Below are 20,667 nucleotides of genomic sequence, written 5' to 3'. Positions count from 1 at the left end.
AAATACTGAACATATATCAAAAAAGCAGACTGGGAAAATACTATCATGAGCTTCAAGCTCAGCTCTACCACTATTTAATTGGAAAACAAAAAAAAAAAAGTAATTTCACTTCCCTGCGTAAGTGCCAGTAGGACTTCTCACATGGCTGAAAAAGAGGCCCATGAAGGTCACTATGGTCACGGTACAGAATAGTACTCTTCACATGCAAACCACTCTGGTTATGTCTCAGGACATCATGGCAGAAGGTGTACACCACGTAACACTGCCTCCTAAAAGAGGCATCCTGGGCTGGACATATCTAGCATGGATGCTAAGTAACCTGAAGAAAGAAATCCCTGAGTCCTCTGAAATATCACGTAAGACACTGTGTATGAGTGTGTATCGAGGAAAAGCAATCACAGATTTCATTAGGACCTCAAAGGAAGCAGCGACAGAAGAAGCTTCAGGAGCACTGCTCCAGTGCTGGCACCCGTGGGATCATTCCATCCTTATAGCATGGCTTTCTTTTTGTATGTCAACCACACCAGTTTTCATGGACTTGAAGAGCCAATTCACGATCACAAGACTAATGATGATTTGTTAACACATCAGCAAATGTTCTCCAAATAAGAGAAAAATTGTTTGGTAACTACTTCTTGGTAAACTCCATCCCTGTTTGAATTGTTGTGGGCATTTTAAAGTTAACATGTCCAAAAGTAACTTCTAATCCTTCTTGTTCCCCTAGGATCTTGCCCATCTCTGTTAATAGCAACTTCATCCTTCTAGAGTCTAAAAACAGAAAACCTTGAAGTCATTGTTAATTCCTCTCTTTCTCACATGTCACGTTATGGCAAAAATGATCTCAAATCACATCCAAAATTAGGGGTACCAGGCTGGCTCAGTTGGTAGAACATGTGACTCTTGATCTTGGGGTTGTAGGTTCGAGATCCAGCTGGGTGTAGAGTTTACTTAAAATTAAAAAAAAAATCACATCCCCACATGGACTACATCTCACCCATAACCACTGCTGTCACCCTTATTCAAGCCACTAGTATCTCCCCTGGGCTTAATTTGGGAGCCTTTTATCTCATAGCTTCTATCCTTTATTCCTTATAGGTGATCCTTACTCCTCTGTGGATTTGACCTTTATTCTCTATGCAGAATTCTATACATCATAACTTACTACTTACACCAAAAATTTAAGAACAAAACAAAAGGGAACATAATCTCAGAAGTCCCTCCTGTCAGAACTCTCAGAGCACATTTATCTCTATTTCTTAGGATGCTTAGAACTTTCCATTACTGCACAGAGAGATGTCTAATGCATTTCAGATGTGAAGATGTCAACTTAGGGGAAGAAAAAGAGTGTAAGACATCTAAGGTATCCACAACAAAATGAAGATACCACAAAAGATTATGAATATGCCATGAGAGTGATGGGTAAAAGGAAAGGTATGTGAGAATACTGAAAATCAAGGGAGGAAAAGGTCATATGTGGAGGAGAGCAGAAAGGGTCTAGTGTTGCAAAGATGATGAAGAATAAAGACAGCAAAATCCGCTGTTTCTTTTTTTCTCTTAAATTTAACATGTTCGGGGCACCTGGGTGGCTCAGTGGGTTAAAGCCTCTGCCTTCGGCTCAGGTCATGATCCCAGGGTCCTGGGATCAAGCCCCACATCAGGTCTCTGATCAGCGGGGAGCCTGCTTCCCCCACCCCCACCCGCCTGCCTCTCTGCCTACTCATGATCTCTGTCAATAAATAAATAAAATCTTTAAAAAAATTAACATGTTCAAAACTAACTCCTAATACTGAATACTCCTAATACTGAATACTCCTAATACTGAATACTCCTAATACTGAATACTCCTAATACTGAATACTCCTAATACTGAATACTCCTAATACTGAATACTCCTAATACTGAACACTCCTAATACTGAACACTGGAGGGAGATTCAAAGGAAAGAACTGACTTGAGAAATACGAGGAAGAAAAATGGAAAAGGCTATCCCAAACTACTTTTTCAGGAAATACAGTAGCAAAAGGATAGGCCAGTGCATGTGAGCACTACAAGATCAAGGGAAGTTCTGCAGGGCTGATGAAGACTTCTGTAGTGTTTGTGGTGGGTGAGAAAGAACCCGATGATGGGGATGGTAGGAAGGAGGGCATGCTGGGAGAAAACAAGGACAGGGAAAGGAAGGTAAAAGACTAAGTGATGAGAGAGACTGACTAGGGCTTTGGGAACTCTGCACCAGGGATGGGGAAAGGCTAGAAGTGACCGAAGTATAGACCCGGCACACCAAAGGGACTGTGTGTCACTAAAAAATTAGAAAGAACTGACCAAGACAGAGGCGGGGCTTAACTTAGGATACGTCAGGCTCCCAAAGAAATTTTAGTTAACTGAAAGCATTCATCAAGATCTGACTGGCTGACATAGTCAAGGGAGATATCTACCAGTTTATCTACCCTTTTTATCTGGAGAACAAATCTGAAGTAAAACAAACTTTAAACGGAAAGTTGCCACATAAAGGCATAAGGGAGGAGTTAAGATGGCAGAGTAGTCAGGGACCCTAAGCTTGCCTGGTCCCTCGAACACAGCTAGAGCAACATCAAATCATTTTGAACAACTAGAAAATCGATCTGAGGACGAAGAAAACAATCTGCATGACTGGAGGGAGAGAATGTGGCAGATGCGTGGTTCAGAGCCGTGAACTGGGAGAGAGAAAAGCTATGGTGCCGCGAAAGGTAGGGAGTGATTTTCATGGACTGAAGTCAGGGAGAGAGGGAGAGAGCAGGAGGAAGATCAGTGCGCAGGGTTTGTACAACATGCTGTGGTGAGAGGATCCCCTCGGTTGCCCTGGGTGAGATCGTGCCCCCCCCTTTTTTTAACATTTATTTATTTGAGAGAGAGCACAAGCAGAAGGAAGGGGCAAAGGGAGAAGCTGATACCCCACTGAGTAGAGAGCCTGCTGCAGGACTCGATCCCAGGACTCTGGGATCATGACCTGAGCTGAAAGCCGCCTCTTAATAAGCAACTGAGCCACCCAGGCGTCCTGATCACACCCCTTCCTAGAATACATTTGGAAGAGGGTATATTGCCTCTCCAAGGACAAAAGGCCTGCTGGGAGCCTTTGAGGACTCATTCAACAGCAGGGTACAAAGGCACACATGGAGGGCAGATAACCTGGTCCCAGCTTTTCACTTATCATCACAATATACCTAAGCACCGTGTTTGAGCATCATGGGACTGCTTTTCTGGAACAGAACAGTGTCAGGTGCAGCATTGTAAGGCTTTCCTCTGGAGCAGACAAGTGGGTCCATGGCTTGTTGAGCCCTTTAAGATTTGGAGTTTTGAATCCCAGCCACTGGCCAGAGATAAAACACAGGAGAACTGTGGTGCCACCCATGCCAACAGCCTGGGAATGGACAGGTTGAGGGCAGGGGTCTGATAAAAGTCTAGGACACAGGAGGGGAGACTATTCCCTTTCCTGTGAGGGTCTCCTGAACAGCAGCAGCCACAGGTTCCCCTCCCCAGGGATGAGAGGGTGGAATGATGCCATCCTCCAACCCCCACCCCTCATTAGCACAGTTAGACTTCAGAGAGAAACACAGCAGCTCCAGTGGAGGCTGGAGTTTCTTATGCCAAACTCTGCACCTTCTGTGCCCAGCAGGGGCATCTTTACCAGGGCAGGTCTGACTGTAAGCCTGCACAGTGCACCTCTCTCCCAGAGGACCAACACAGGCTCCCTGCATGTACCAAGTCTACCCATCATAGAGTGTTCTAAAGCATCAGCTGCAGTTCTGGTGAAAATAGGACCAGGATTTCTTTTAATTTTTTTCTTTTTTTTTTTTTTTCTTTTTTCTTTGGTATCAGATTAGTTTTTTTGTTCGTCCTTTTGCTTTTTTTGTTCCCTTTCCTGTTCTCTTTTCTTAGATCTGGACTTTTTTAAAAAATCAGTCTTATCTTAACAAGCAAATCAAAGCACACCTAGTTAAAGGTCCAAACAATTCTCAATGCAAGCAAGGAGGAACTCTGTAGGGGACTGCCCTGTGGGAAAGAGCAGTCAAAACACAACAGTAGGGTATGCACAGCATATACCAGAAATACTTCCTGAGGAGCCAGGCCCTGGACAGTATATAACCCCTTCTTAATATAGTATTACTCTCAAGAGCAGGAAACATAACAAGCTTTCATAATACGCAAAAGACAGAAACCTAGCCATAATAACAAGATGGAGGAATTCTCCCTAAAAGACAGATCAAGAGGAAATCACAGCCAGGATTTGTTTAAAACAGATATAAGCAGTATATCTGAACAAGAATTTAAGTCAACAGTCATAGGAATACTAGCTGGGCTTGAAAGAAGCATAGAAGACACCAGAGGAACCCTGGCTGCAGATATAAAAGATCTAAAAACTAGTCATGCGGGGGGAAAAAATGCTATAACTGAGAAGCAAAACCAACTGGATGTAATCACAATGAGGACAAAGAAGTAGAGGATCAAATAGGTGATACAGAAGATAAATTTATGGAAATTAATGAGTCTGAAAAGAGGGAAAGAAAACCAATAGATCTTGAATATAGACTTAGGGGATTCAGCAATTCCACAAAGCACAATAGTATATGTATTGTAGGTGTCCCAGATCAAGCCCAAGAGGCACAGAGAACTCCCCTCAAAATCAACAAAAACATGTCAACATGACAACATGTCACAGTGAAACCTGCAAAATACCAAGATAAAGAGAGAATTCAGAAAGCACCTACAGGAAAAAGGTCTTTAACCTGCAAGGGTAGACACATAAGACTGGCAGCAGACCTGTCCACAGTGACTTAGCAGACCAGAAAGGAGTGACATGATGTATTCAACCACTAAATGGGAGAAATATGCAGCCACAAATACTTTATCCAGCAAGTCTGTCATTCAGAATAGGAGAAATAAAGAGTTTCCCAGACAAGTAAAAATTAAAGGAGTTTGAAAAACTAAATCAGCTCTGCAAGAAATATTAAAGGGGACCCTTTGAGTGGCAAAGAGAGACCAAAAGAAACAAAGACTAGAAAAGAACAGAGACAATGTATAGGAACAGCAACTTTACAGGTAATACAATGGCACTAAACTCATATCCACCAATAATTACTCTGAAAGTAATGGACCAATCAAAAGATAGAGGGTATCAGAGTGGATAAAAAACAAGACCCACTGATACAACGCCAACAAGAGAGTCACTTCAGACCTCATGAAGTCACCTCCAGATTGAAAGTGAGGCAGTGGAGAACCCTCTGTCATGCTAATAGACATCAAAAGAGAAAGCTGGAGTAGCCATACTTATATCAGACAAACTAGTATTTTAAACCAAAGACGGATTTAATAAGAGATGTAATAAGAGATGAAGAAGGGTACAACATCATAATAAAGAGATCTATCCAACAAGAAGATCTAAAACTTGTGAATATTTATGCCCCCAACTTGGGAACAGCCACATACATAAATCGACTAATAACAAACTTAAAGAAACACATTGATAATAATACAATAATAGTAGGGGACTTTAACACCCCATTCACAGCAGTGGACAGGCCATCAAAGCAGATCAACAAGGAAACAAGGCTATGAATGACACACTGAACCAGATGGACTTAACAAACATATTCAGAGCATTTCATCCTAGAGCAGGAAAATATACATTCTTTTCAAGTGCACACAGAATAATCCCCAGAAAAGATCCCATACTGGGTCACAAATCAAGCCTCAATAAGTAGAAAAAGACTGTGATCATACCATGCATATTATCAGACCACAATGCTTTGAAAGTTAAAGTCAACCACAAGAAATAATTTGGAAAAACCACCAATATATGGAGGTTAAAGAACATCCTCCTACTAAAGAATGAATGGGTTAACTAGGAAATTAAAGAAAAAATAAAAAAAATACATGGAAGCAAATAAAAATGAAAACATGACAGTCCAAAATCTTTGGGATGCAGCAAAGGCAGTCATAAGAGAGAAGTATATAGCAATGCAGGCCTTCCTCAAGAAGAAAATCTCAAGTATACAATCTAACCCTACACCTAAAGGATCTGGAAGAAGAACAGCAAATAAAGACTAAAACCAGCAGAAGGGAAATAATTACGATCAGAGCAGAAATAAATTATATAGAATGTTTTTAAAAGTAGATCAACAAAACTTGGAGCTGATCCTTTGAAAAATTAATTGGTAAACCCCTAGCCAGACTTATCAAAAAGAAAAGAGAAAGGACCCAAATTAATAAAATCATGAATGAAAGAGTGGAGATCACAACTAACCCTGCAGAAATACAAACAATTGTAAGAGAATATTATGAAAAATTATATGCCAACAAATTAGGCAATCTGGAAGAAATGGATAATTCCTAGAAACATATAAACTACCAAAACTGAAACAGGAAGAAATAAAAAGTTTGAACAGACCCAGAACCAGCAAAGAAATTGAATCAGTAATCAAAAATCTCCCAACAAACAAGAGTCTAGGGCTGGATGACTTCCCAGGGGAATTCCACCAAACATTTAAAGAATACATACCTATTCTTCTGACACTGTTCCAAAAATGGAAAGGGAAGGGAAACTTCCAAACTCTATGAGGTCAACATTACCTTAACTCCAAACCAGACAAAAACCCCACTAAATAGGAGAATTACAGACCAATATCCCTGGTGAACATGGATCCAAAAATTCTCACCAAGATACTAGCTAACTGAGTCTAACAGTACATTAAAAGGATTATTCACCATGATCAAGTGGGATTTATTCCTGGGCTGCAGGGGTGGTCCAATATCCACAAATCAAACAATGTAATAAACCACATTAATAAAAGAAAAGGTAAGAACCATGTGATCTTTTCAAAAGATGCAGAAAAAGCATCTGACAAAGTACAGCATCCTTTCTTAATAAAAAACCCTCAAGAAAGTAGGGATAGAAGGAACACATCTCACTATCATAAAGGCCATATACAAAATACCCACATCTAATATCATCCTCAATAGGGAAAAACTGTGAACTTTTCCTCTAAGGTCAGGAACATGACATGGATGTCCACTCTCACCACTGTTCAACATAGGACTGAAGTCCTAGCCTTAGTAATGGAACAACAAAAAGAAATAAAAGACAGCTAAATTGGCAAGGAAAAAGTCAAATATTCACTCTTTGTAAATGACTTGATTCTCTACATAGAAAACCCAAAAGAGTCCATCAAAAATTGCTAGAAATAATGCACAAATTCAGCAAAGTTACAGGATATAAAATCAAGGTACAGAAGTCTGTTGCATTTCTACACACCAGTAAGGAAGTAGCACAGACAGAAATCAAGGAATCAATCCCATTTACAATTGCACAATAAGATAGCTAGAAATAAATCTAACTAAAGAGGTAAAAGACCTACACACTGAAAACTACAGAACACTTATGAAAGAGATTGAAGAGGACAGAAAGAAATGGAAAAACACTCCATGCTCATGGATTAGAAGAACAAATATTGTTAAAATTTTCTAAAATACAGAATGTCTATACTACCCAAAACAATCTACACATTCAAAGCAATCCCTATAAAAATAAGATCAGGATTTTTCACAGATCTGGAACAAACAATATTAAAATTTGTATGGAACCAGAAAAGACCCTGAATAGCCAAAGTAATATTGAAAATGAAAAGCAAAATGCTGGCATCACAATCTCAGACTTCAAGCTGTATTACGAAGCTGTAATCAGCAAGTCAGTATGATACTGACACAAAAGCAGACACACAGATCAATGGAACAGAATAGAGAACACAGAAATGGATCCATAACTGTATGGCTAACTAATCTTTGACAAAGCGGGAAAGAATATCCAATGGAAAAAAGACAATCTCTTCACCCAATGGTGCTGAGAAAACTGGACAGTAACATGCGGAAGAATGATACTGGACCTCTTTCTTACACCATAAACAAAAATAAATTCAAAATGGATGGAAGGCCTAAAAATAAGACAGGAAAGCATCAAAATCCTACAGGAGAAAACAGACAGCAACCTCTCTGACCTGGCAATTTCTTATTAGACACCTTTCTGGAGGCAAGGGAAACAAAAGCAAAAATGAGCTATTGGCACAAAATCATGATAAAAAGCTCCTATACAATGAAGGAAACAATCAATAAAACTAAAAGGTATGGGTAGAATGGGAGAAGATTTTTGCAATGACATATCTGATAAAGGATTAGTATCTAAAGTATATAAAGAACATATATAATTCAACACCAAATAAACAATCCAATTAAAAAATGGGCAGAAGACAGACAATTCTCCAAAGACATACAGATAACTAAAAGCCACATGAAAAGATGCTCAACATCACTCAGCATCAGGAAAATACAAATCAAAACCACAATGAGATGCCACCTTACACTTGTCAAAATGGCTAAAATTAACAACTCAGAAAATAAGAGATGCTGGTGAGGATGCAGAGGAAGGGGACTTTTGCACTGCTGGTCGGAACAGAAACTGCTGCGGCCACTCTGGAAAACTGTATGGAGGTTCCTCAAAAAGTTAAAAATAGAACGACCCTATGGCTCAGCAATTGTCCTACTAGGTATTTATCCAGAGGATACAAAAATGCTGAATCAAAGGGGCACATGTACCCCAATGTTTACAGCAGCATTTCCAACAATAGCCAAATTATGTAAAAAGTCCAAATGTCTATCAACTGATGACTGGATAAAGAAGTGCTATATAGAGAATGTGGAATATTACTCAGCCATCAAAAGGAATGAAATCTTGCCATTTGCAACAACATGGATAGAACTAGAGTATATTACAGTAAGAGAAATAAGTCTGCCAGAGAAAGACAAATACACAATTTCACTCGTGTAGAATTTAAGAAATGAAACAGATGGACACAGGGGAAGGGAAGGAAAAATAAAGTAAGATAAAAACAGGAGACAGACTATAAGAGACTCTTAAAAATAGAGAACAAACTGAGGGTTGCAGGAGGAGAGGCAGATGGGGGGGGTGGGCTAAACAGGTGATGGACATAAAGGAAGGCACTTGTTGGAATTAGCACTGGGGGTTTCAGTAAGTGATGAATCATTAAATTCTATTCCTGAAACCAATACTACACATATGTTAACTAATTTGAATTTAAATTTAAAAAAAATAAAGTGAAATTACCAGATAAAATATAGGATGCTCAGTTATACCTGAATTTCAGATAAACAGTGAATAATATTTTAGTATAAATATGACCTATACAATATATAAGACATATTTATACTAAAAAAAATTACTCATTATTTACCTGAAATTCAAATGTAACTGGGACCCTTGGTTTTTGTTTTATTTTGTTTGCTAACTCTGGTGAGGCTATTTCAATAAGATATAGGCTATTCTGAGTAACAGCAGCATGTGGAAAATAGAAAAATGTAGCCAAAAGAAAACAGAAAATGCACTGGATCCTGATTAGATAAAGGAACTAAGATAGTGTTAAGGGAGCAATAAAGAAGAATAAAATGAAAACAATTTTTTAAAAGTTTCCTTGGAGAAATAAAATATGTCCACTTAAATATTAACTAATAATGCAAGGCAGTGAAAAAAGTGTCTGAATGAACAGTATAGAGATTAGTGGATCAGAAAAAGGACGAATCAGTTTCATTTAGCACAGAGAAAACAAAGTTAAGCTAAGCCTTAAAAGAAAGACAGGTCCTTGTAGAACTCTCATACTCCAAAGGATAGAAAAAAGAGTGGCAAGAGAACAAAACTAAAAAAGAATGGCAGAGAGTAACAAAACTGAGTGGAAGGGGAATAAAAAATGAGAAGTTCTGGATGTATATTTCTTCCTGCACTGGCATAAAACAAGAGGTAAAGCATTAGACAAGGAGAGGAGAAAAGATGCTGATTCAGGGACATACAATACTTCATTCACTTATCCAGTAAGTCCTTTCTTCAAAATTTACTGGATGTTCACCAGGTGGAGAAACTAACAGTGAGTGGACCAGGAGAGCCAAAACAGACTGACTGTGCAAATGCATAGTTTAAAAAAAAAAAAAAAAGTTATAAGAGAAATGGGACCAAGTTGCTGAGGATCATAATTGTGGTCAATCTCATGAAAAAGAAGTATCAACCTGTTTTTCTGGATCTCATTTTCTAGAGAATTATTCTGTTAACACTGAATGGATTTGTTTGTAAATCTTAAAAATCCAAGGTATACTGAAGGATGAATTTTAAAATTTAAAATTCTATAGCATCCTCCCAATGACAAAAGTGGGAGATACATATGTGAGAGAGGATGAGCAAAATGTTCATTGAAGCTAAGTGATGTGTATGTGGGGGTTCGCTGTACTATTCTCTGTACTTGATTGCATGTTTTAAACTTCCCATAATGTTTTTAAAAGTAGGAACATGTGATATTCAAGGGGATTTAAGGACAGAATGGCACTTAACTTTCTCAGTGAGAGAAAATCACAAAGATGTTATACACAAGAAGATTAATAAGACATTCTATTTCCTATGAAAATGACTGTTAACTCCTAAAATCACCCTGAAGGTACATCAAATCAAAGCCCTTTTGCTTCCATGTCTGACTGCCAAGCAGAATTTATGAAACTATAATAGTTCTTAGTTCTATGATTAACAGCATTTCCATGTAGACATGATATGCTTCACTGTACAACATAATAAGCAAAGAAATAAAATAATAAAATAAATTAAAATGAAAGATCCCCTATTGCTCTCCTTAGGTATACTGCTCAACTGGTAAAGTATGAGCCTTTTAAAATATATACAAATGAAGGTAATGCTACAAATAAAAGTCTCAAGGTTAAGTGGTTAATGTACTCCAGGGGTTTTTCCCTGCAGTAAGTAGGCCAGATTTACAGTAATCTGCAATCTTACTTTATGAACTAAAGGATACATTTGAGCTGCAGTTTTCTCTAGCTGTATGTGTTGTTGTGAAATATCAAAACTAACTGGTGACTCTACTTTGATTAAAACATAGAATGTAGAATGAAAATAGACCACTTTCTCATAACATACACCAAAATCAATTCAAAATGGATTAAAGACCCCAGTGTAAGAGAAAACCATCAAAATCCTAGAAGAGAACACAGGTTGTAACCTCTTTGACATCATCCACAGCCACTGCTTTCTACATATGTCTCCTGAGGTGGGCGAAACAAAAGCAAAAATAAACTTCTGGGACCTCATCAAGATAAAAAGTTTCTGTAGAGTGAAGGAAACAACAAAACTAAAAGGTAGCCTACCGAATGGGAGAAGATACTTGCAAATGACACACCTGATAAAGGGTTAGTATTCAAAATCTATAAAGAACTTACCAAACTCAACACCCAAAAGACAATCCAATAAAAAAGAGGCAGAAGACATGAATATACATTTTTCCAAAGAAGACATACAGATGGCTAACAGACACCACGAAAAGATGCTCAATATCCCTCACCACTGGGGAAATATGAATCAAAACTACAATGAGATATCATCTCAGACCTGTCAGAATGGCTAAAATTCACAGCTCAGGAAACAACAAATGCTGGTGAGGATGTGGAGAAAGGGGGACCCCTCCTACACTGTAGGAATGCAAGATGGTACAGCCACTCTAAAAAACAGTATGGCGGTTCCTCAAAAAAGTTAAAAATAGAACTATCCTACAATTCAGCAATATACAATTAGGTATTTACCTGAAGAATACAAAAATACTAATTCAAAGGGATACATGCACCCCAATATTTATAGCAGCATTATCTACAATAGCTAAATTATGGAAACAAGTATCCACTGACTGATGAATGGACAAGGAAGCTGTGCTATATATAAATGTGTGTGTGTGTGTGCGCGCACACTGTGGAATAGCACTCAGCCATCAAAATGAATAAAATATTGCACTTACATAATCTCACCAAACAAACTGAGGTTTGCTGGGGGGTGGGGGGGAGAAGGGATGGGGTGGTGGGGTTATGGACACTGGGGAAGGTATGTGCTATGGTGAGTGCTGTGAAGTGTGTAAACCTGGCAATTCACAGACCTGTACCCCTGAGGCTAATAATACATTATATGTTAATAAAAAAATTGTTTAATTAAAAAAAATGTTGCACTTACGACAACATGGATGGAGCTAGAGAGTGTTATACTAAGTGAAATTTTAACAGTCAGAGAAAGACAAATACCATACAATTTCACTCATATGTGGAATTTAAGAAACAAAACAAATGAGCAAAGGGGGTAAAAAAAAGGGAAAGGGAAAGCAAGGAATTAACTCTTAACTATAGAGAACAAACTGATGGTCACCAGAAGGGAGGAAGATAGGGATTAAGGAGCTCACTTGTTGTGATGAGTACCGGGCATTGCATGGAAGTGTTGAATCACTATACTATACACCTGGAACTAATATTACACTGCATGTTAATTAACTGGAGTTTAAATAAAAACTTAAAAAAAAAAAGGCCACTTCTAACCTCTCCAACAAGTTGGATAAGGTATAAAATCATAGTTTCTAAAAATCTACCAGAGGGATAAGGATATAGAGAAACTTAAATAAACTCTTAAAAAGTTACAAGACCGGGGCGCCTGGGTGGCTCAGTGGGTTAAGCCGCTGCCTTCGGCTCAGGTCATGATCCCAGGTCCTGGGTTCGAGCCCCACATCGGGCTTTCTGCTCAGCAGGGAGCCTGCTTCCTCCTCTCTCTCTGCCTGCCTCTCTGCCTACTTGTGATTTCTCTCTGTCAAATAAATAAATAAAATCTTTTAAAAAAAAAAAAGTTACAAGACCTTCATGGGAGAGAAGAACTCCATGGCTGCCTTGTGCATGCCAGAGCAGCACATGGAAGATAAAGCCTCTGCAGATGGAGGTATGGACAAATAAGTCAAATCTTCAATGAGTTTTTAATGGCTGCACGTAGACTGGGGTGACAGATCAGATGTCCAAGGAGCCCTAGGCATTTAGACTCAGCCTGCATCCATCCACCAAACTTTCTCACGGTCTTGCCAAGTGCACAGGTCGTATACAAAAGGTGGGAGGTTTGACAGGAAAGCTGAGAGAAATCCCCCCTTAGATACAGAGCCCCTACCAAATGTAAGAAAGTCACTTTGCTAAGATGGGAAGCAGGGCAGGAGAGTGGAGGAAAACCCGTCTGAGGCATTCAGGCACTCCTTTATAAGGCATCTGCCCTCTGAAGGCTGGGACAGAGTAGCTGGGCAAAGAAAGATCTCCCATGGCTCAGAAGCTGAGGCATAACATAAGACAAAGAGCATTCCCCATCGGATTTCCTGGGAGAATGGCAATGTTCTATACATGCCCTGTTCTGGGTGATGATTACATGAGTCTATAAAATGTCAAAACTCATCACAATGACCATGTAAGAACTGTGTGTTTTAAAGTGCATCTCAAATTTAATATTTTTTTTAAAAAAGAATCTAATATGAAAAACAAAAGGCAACTAATCTATTTAATCACTTCCTTAGAAAAGCTTTGATGTTGTGAAATCTGGTCTCTCCCTCTGAGAGCTGCTAAGTTGAAGCCAGCAGATCCTAAGACTCACTGTATCCATATAGTGTGGAAAAGCTGTGGCTGGTCTCAAAGTTTTAGAAGGACCTTTCAAAGAATGTTGTTTGCAGGCTGAAAAGGTATGCCTACCTATAAGTCTACAGGAAAACTGACGAAGGTGAGAAGCATTAAAAACACAATGAATCCAACAATGAATGGAAATAATGGAAAACCTGTCTTTTTTATCTTGAGGGATGGTTATTCTAGAGTTCCAGGCAGTCTAAATGCTCTAGTGCCTATTTTTCCTGAAAACACACTGCTACTATGAAGAAGAAAAGTTGTCTTCGTGTTAATGAAGCTGAAGAGAAAAAGCCTTCCTTCATCTGACAGGATGTTCTCAGAGCCTTGTGAGACAGAGGCTTGCTGGTGCCCCAGGGCTGCATGTCACTTTTCCAGCACTTTCTTTCATAATCTAATTATGGCTGAATAAAAGAAAGAAATTAAATCCTTGATGACTCTGCGTCCCAGGAAAGACTGAGGGTAGCAGAGCTAGCATGGTCGAACACAGAGAGCACCCAGTTGCCTGTCAGAACAGAGACATCCAATTTATTTTCTCCACAGACCTGACTTACGGTGGCAACATGGACTAATGGAATGATAAAAATACCCAAGCAGAATAATTATAGTATCTAACTTGCTTGAGAAATAAGTATGTGCCAGTCACCATGCTAAGTCCCAGACTTCTGCAGAGCCAGTGAGATAAAGTACTATTCTCATCGCCACTTCACAAATGGGAAACTGGGCAGCTACCAAAACCTGTTAAGTAGTGGATCCCTAAGTTTGAAACCGGGCATGAGAACTCAGTATCTGTAAGTCCTTCTACATGAAACACTACTCTGCTTCCCCAAATAATGGAAAGAGGCAGATTTTGGAGTCAGAAAGACCTGAGTTCAAATCATGATTTTACAGATACTGATGATACAGCTTTTGGAAGAACAGTTAACCTTTCTAAGCTTCAATTCCATTCATAGGACACAGGTAACATCACAAAATAGATGGACATAGGGGAAGAGAAGGAAAAATAAAATCAGATAAAAATTGAGAAGGAAACAAACCATAAGAGACTCTTAATTATGGAAAACAAACTGAGGGTTGCTGGAGGGGAGAGGGTGGGGGAATGGGGGAATTGGGTGATGGAGAGTAAGGAGAGTACATGATGGAATGAGCACTGGGTGTTATGTAAGACTGATGAATCACTAAATTCTACCCTTGTAACTGATAATATACTATATTTAACTAAATTGAATTTTTTTAAAAAAATTTTAAATACAGGTAACATAATAACTCAAAAGTTATTCTTAGGATTTTAGACAATGTGACGAGCCTGGCCCTTAGTAGGTGCTCAACAAATGGCAGTTATTACTGGTGATCATAAATCATATTACCTCTTTAAAACTCATTTCTGGATCACATATATATATAAATTGTGTGTTTGTGTTTATGTGTGTGTGTATCCAAGCAAAGCATACCTAAAGGCATTATTATGGATAGAAAAGGAGAAATGACGGACAGAATAGAAGTTGTTCTTCAGAATTACACACATACATATGCACACACACATTTTTCCTACTTTCTTCTCTAGAGGTGCCAAACATAGCAACTTAACATTTTAATTAAGGTGTGTGACTGATACACACGAGGGGACTATTGTCCTGGAGTACAGAACATGCGTAAGAACTGAAATTGTAAACATTTCCATCTGCAAACACTGAAGCATCACAGTGTGCTAGAAATATCACTGGTCTTAGAACCACTCGGGCTTCTGTTCAAATCTTTGTTTTAATAATTTACGGCTATGTGACTGAGAGCAAGAAAGGTTATTTACCTTCTAAAGCTTTAGTTTCTCTCATCTATAAAGTGGACATAATTATACATGGCAGTTTGTGTTAATGATCATAATATGTGTAAAACACCTGGTCTCTAGTAGATGCCCTGTAAATGGTAGCTAAATTGTAACCATTATTGTTCCTTTATGTCTTCTAGCATAGTCATACTAGAAGTCAATCACAATTTCCATTTGTTTTCCATAAATTTTATACTGACATCTTATAACTATATACAAATTGCTAGAGTCACACCAGAATTTGCCCAAAGACAGGTCTTAAAAATTCATTAATTTTAAAGCTTTCCTTGATTAGTTACAAAAGGAATTAAGTTAGAAATAATCCCTTTTTAAGTCAGTGGAAGTGTTTTATTGATTTTTAATTGCAAATTAACTTATGGTTTTAATTATATATATTTTAAATTTTTAACTAGACTTTAAGTTAAATTATTTCAAGTCTGGAAGGAACTATTTTCCTCTGTATTTTAATCAAGTTCTTTTAGGCACTTGGCTGGCTGACTCAAAGACTGAAAAAAAAGAGGCACAGTTTGGAGAAAATCAGGGAGAACTTTAACAGTAAGGAAAGAAGTCAAGAGAGCCACAAAACATGAAAACAAGAGAGAAATAGGGTCAAGTGAGAGTTGTCCAGGAAAGATACAAAACATCATCTTTGAAAGGGTGTTGTGGGCACTCATTACATAATGCCCCCAGAAGTGTTCTGGTCTCCTGAGAGATGGGCGCTCTCTCAATACAAGGTATTATGGTTTCTATCTTTATAACGGAGAGATTGATATTCTTTGGTAAGACTCCATATCCAGTGTAGAAGCAACACAATTAGAAGCCTGAAATAGCACTTCTCCCTTGTTCTCCAACACAAAAGTCTCCCTCCAGTGTGTGACCTTCCATGCAAAACAGCTCATTTTTAAAGCTTGGTTCCAGTCTTTTAAAGGTCCTTGGTTACAAGCCATGGGAAAGGATATCATGTGACAGAAGCACAGTCCTTTCTAAGTGACAGGGGAAATATCCTTAGTGAGGAGAACACAACACCATTTGGTAGTCAGAAGAATTCTTAATCGTACTAGAAACAGAGAGGATACCATGCTCTCATGTTGCGACTGCCCTCACTTTCCCCTGTGAAAATACCTCAAGGTGACAATGAATGGATATAGTAGTTAAATTCCTAAGAAGGTTTAAAAAGCATGTTGTAGGGGTAAATGTTCACTTGAGTTAAAACGGAAAAAAAAAAAAAAAAGCTGACTAAAGCAAGAATAGTGTTTCTTTCTGTCCTTCCACAATCACTGATTTGTGAAGTTGTATTCAAGCTCAGATTGTGGAAAGGGCAGGAGACATCATGTTATGAATATTATAATTAGAGTATACAATATGCAAATGACTTGAAATATTAAGACACTTACCATGTCAGAAGAAGAAACAGTTGGCAAATCCTCTGGGGCCAATGTAGTGTCATTAGATATTGAGATATTAACTGTAAGAAAAAGACAATTTTTACCATAAAAACAAAATAAAAATGACCTTAATTTTGCAAACTAAGCTAGGCATTAAGATGTCTTCAACAATAAAATAAAGCCCAATGAATTTTTCTTTATTGTAACTGTAGTTACCTTTCACCTAAATAAAAATTACCAAAGATATGGACACATCTCTTGTATTTTAATTTGATAAGAAACAATGACAAATATTTCAGAAAATGGCATTGCAATTTGTTTCAGGTTTCAAAAACAGAAAAAGGAAAACACTTCACCATTACTAAAAGGCACTCAATATATTTTGCCTAGTGAAATAAAAGGATATTAGTAAGTGAGTAATTTGATCACTGGCTTCATGTAGTCAAATCTCACAAAGTGGCATTTCACTAATTAACTAATTTGGGATTTTTGGAACTTTGGATTGCATATGAGAAAGTGTATCTTTGCAAAATGTGGTACAACAAAAAATCTTTCAAATACATAATAAATCATATAAATATAATGGGAATAAATATTTATCTAATTTTTAAAAAATTATTTTCATATAATTTGGCATGATTTATAGATTTATTAAGAGTTTACTTTTGGAGGAATCTGATTTGTTAAATCAACTCTCCTCTTGGAAATATTTCATTTTTTAAAATCTATGGGTCTAAAATTAAAACAGTATTTAAAAGGAGTTCCATAATTAAAACGAGATTTATCAGATAAAGCTTTTTCCTACTACATGAAGTTTTATATGTTATAAAATAATCTGTTACTCAGAGTATAGCTGCAATTTGTGGAGATACTGTAAAATGACACTTAAGTTTTTGTCTCTGAGTGTCATATTTAACATCCAATTTGCTAATTGTTATTGGGTCCCCTTCTGTCTGCCCCCTCCAGCCTCCAAGCCCCCGACTATCCTTTTAGCTTGGCATGTTTTAGGTCCTACCTACATAAGCTCTTAAGAAGAAACAAACAGATTTATTTGACTGTTGAAATTTAAAATATAAGATCCATGAGGAAAGAACAGAAAGGGCAAGTCTTGTTCACGCTTTTCCCCAGAATCTGCCCAGTCTGCCATGTAACCAACAGGAACTCAAAAATATTTGTTTATTATTTAACCTTGAAAAAAGGAAAATTCTGCCATTTGCAAAAATATGGATGAGGGCATTACGCTAACTGAAATAAGCCAGACAAAGACAAGTACCATATGGTGTCACTTATAGGTAGAATCTAGAAAATATAATAAAATAAAAAATAAGTACAACTCATAGAAATAGAGTAAAATGGTGGTTGCCAGGGAGTTGGGGGGATGGATAGGAAAAAGTTAGTAAAAGGGTACAAAATTTCAGTTATAAGAGGACAAGATCTGAGGATCAAATGTATAACATGGTAACTACAGCTGTCGATACTGTATTACAGTACTGAAATTTGCTGAGCGTAGGCCTTAAGTGTTCATAAAATAAAAAAGAATAAAATGTGTGGTGATGGATATATTAATTAAGTTGGTGGCAATCCTTTCCTAATGTATACATATATGAAATCATCATTTTGTACACTTTAAATACATAACAATTTTGTCAATTTTACTTCAATGAAGTTGAAAAAATACTTGTTTACTGTCAATAAATAAGGCTAGAATAGGGGCCAACCATTTAATGACTTGAAACAAAGGAGAGCAGATAAAGGCAAAAGAAGTGAGAAAAGGAAAACAAATAAAAGGGAGAAAATATTTAGTTGAGCCCTAGTTTTTCTCAATTTTGGAATCCATTCTGATCTCTGAAGGTTCTGGAATTGTTAAACTCTTCATCTAAAGCTCACTGCTGCTAGGGCATCCCTACTTCCTCAGTAAAACAGACACATGTGCAAACTATTTTCTTTTTTTTTTTTTTAATTTTATTTTTTATAAACATATAATATATTGTTATCCCCAGGGGCACAGGTCTGTGAATCGCCAGGTTTACACACTTCACAGCACTCACAAACTATTTTCTTATTCCATTTCGTTGCAGGTCATGGAAAGAATCAAAATGGGCTAAAGGATGCTTGGCCCAAACAATAAAGCCAAACGTGAATACATTCCCAGAAGTTAGAAGATGTTAGTAGCTTTTCATGAACAAAACCTAGATTTTTATTATGATTTTGCTTAAAAAAGCCTAAAGTACATTTCATTATTCCATTTGCTCACTTAAAAGCACCTGAAAGCATGTAACAGATATATTTTTATGCCCACTTTATGTTGACTAGACTCCGAGGCAAGATGTGCCAGGTTTCTTGCCCAGGATTGCAGAGTCAACCAGAAATAGAATCGGTACCAAAATCTCGTTTGGCATTTTTTCTTTTCCTACCCAGCATTTGATTTTTACAGCCACAGAATTCAAGGTGGGATAATACTCTCCAATGTTAGGGGATGTGAATCTCAACTTCGAGCTGAAATGTCTTCTGGTCTGAGCTTTTGAAAGAAAACAGCGTATATGAAATCACAGGCACTATTTAGATGGGGTCTGGGAAGCTGTTCTTCCTGAGCAAGATTCAAGATTCTTTAATGCAATTTTATGAGGTTCCTATCACAAGAGAGTGAAGGTCTTTTTGCAACATACTTCTCTGCATAGAAACAAGGAGTAGGAGTGAGAGAGAAAGATATCCAAGCCTCCTTTTTTGTGAAATGAATGACAGATAATAAAGCCACAAGTGAACTAAAATAGGATTCCAATCTGAACTTTCAGTAACTACTTTAAAGTTCTAGATACACATCAATTCTGCTCATCTAAATTCCTTTTATCTTTCCAGTTTTCCTCTGAGACAAGCTATTAAAGCATACTGGCTCTAAAAATCCCAAAGACTGTATCAAAAGGACCATAAAAAGTATATGCCTTTCCTACTTAGTTTAGTATGTAGCTGCTTCAAGAGAACTTCAAAGTAAATATATAAACAAGCACTTCCATAAATCCATATTGGCAGAATATAGTAGAGTCCATAAGTAAGATTAAAAGTAAATTTCTTTAAGCTCACCTAAGAGGAAATGATCAATTCCAATTGGGAGTTTGGTCTATGAGAGCCATTGGTCACCATTTGGATCCAAGTATTTTGGCAACCAAGTGCAGAATGATCTACGTGTATAGAATTTGTAATACCCTTAATTAGGATTCTGAAAAGGTCAAATAAAAAAGCATAAACACACTGCACTCTGTCTTCACTGTTTGCTAGGCACCATGGCTTATGAAGCAAAGAAGGTCTTTGCCGTAGGAATCTGGCTAATGTAGAATTAGCCAATAGTCCCTGGGAGAGTCTGTGTCCCATGCTTGGTTTCAAGGAGTTTTCACAGGTTGCTCATTTTATGTTCCTTGGATTTTCACTTCTTGATCTTCCTTCCTATGTATCAAATTCTAGCTGATCTTCTAGAACAGGGGATTGAACACTATTGTAATGGACATTTAAAAATGTGCCTGGGAGTGTTCCTGTCTTAAGCTAGGTTTTTTTTATTCCTTCTATGTTTAATGAGAGATCTACAGAAACAACAGGTTACAGGAGCTATGAGCAGGAAAAAAAGATGACATCCATATGTCATTGTAAGTACACCTCCTGCACAGGGACTACCAATGGCACCTTTAAGGTTGTCGTTCTTTATCCTCTAGTACCTGGTACCAGAAACTACCCCAGGACTCCTCTACTTTACACATTAGCAGGAACTGTAACATCAGGAATATATACAAAAGTTCCAAGGTCAACTAGGAACAACAACAAATGGCCATAGAGGCCAATCTGTCTGCTTTGATGTACCACCTCATCACAAGTTAAAGAAAGGACTGCTAAGAAAACTGGGCTGGAATTCTGTCTGTCTCCAGC

The 20,667-nt window shown here is 37.7% G+C and overlaps 1 protein-coding gene across 4 annotated transcripts in view; it reads right to left on the bottom strand.

Annotated features, from left to right (window-relative positions):
* Window positions 1-20,667, bottom strand: part of SLC4A4 (solute carrier family 4 member 4) — a 355,406-nt gene that overhangs the window by 56,503 nt on the left and 278,236 nt on the right. For all 4 annotated transcript variants that reach the window (XM_047719486.1, XM_047719487.1, XM_047719484.1 and 1 more), the window contains exon 15: window positions 16,765-16,835. In XM_047719486.1, the coding sequence (XP_047575442.1) occupies window positions 16,765-16,835 (71 nt within the window). The remainder of the gene's footprint in view (window positions 1-16,764; window positions 16,836-20,667) is intronic.

This window comes from Lutra lutra, chromosome 2 (genome assembly GCF_902655055.1).
Source record: "Lutra lutra chromosome 2, mLutLut1.2, whole genome shotgun sequence".
NCBI classification, from domain to species: domain Eukaryota; kingdom Metazoa; phylum Chordata; class Mammalia; order Carnivora; family Mustelidae; genus Lutra; species Lutra lutra.
This window is presented reverse-complemented; position numbering and strand designations above follow the sequence as displayed.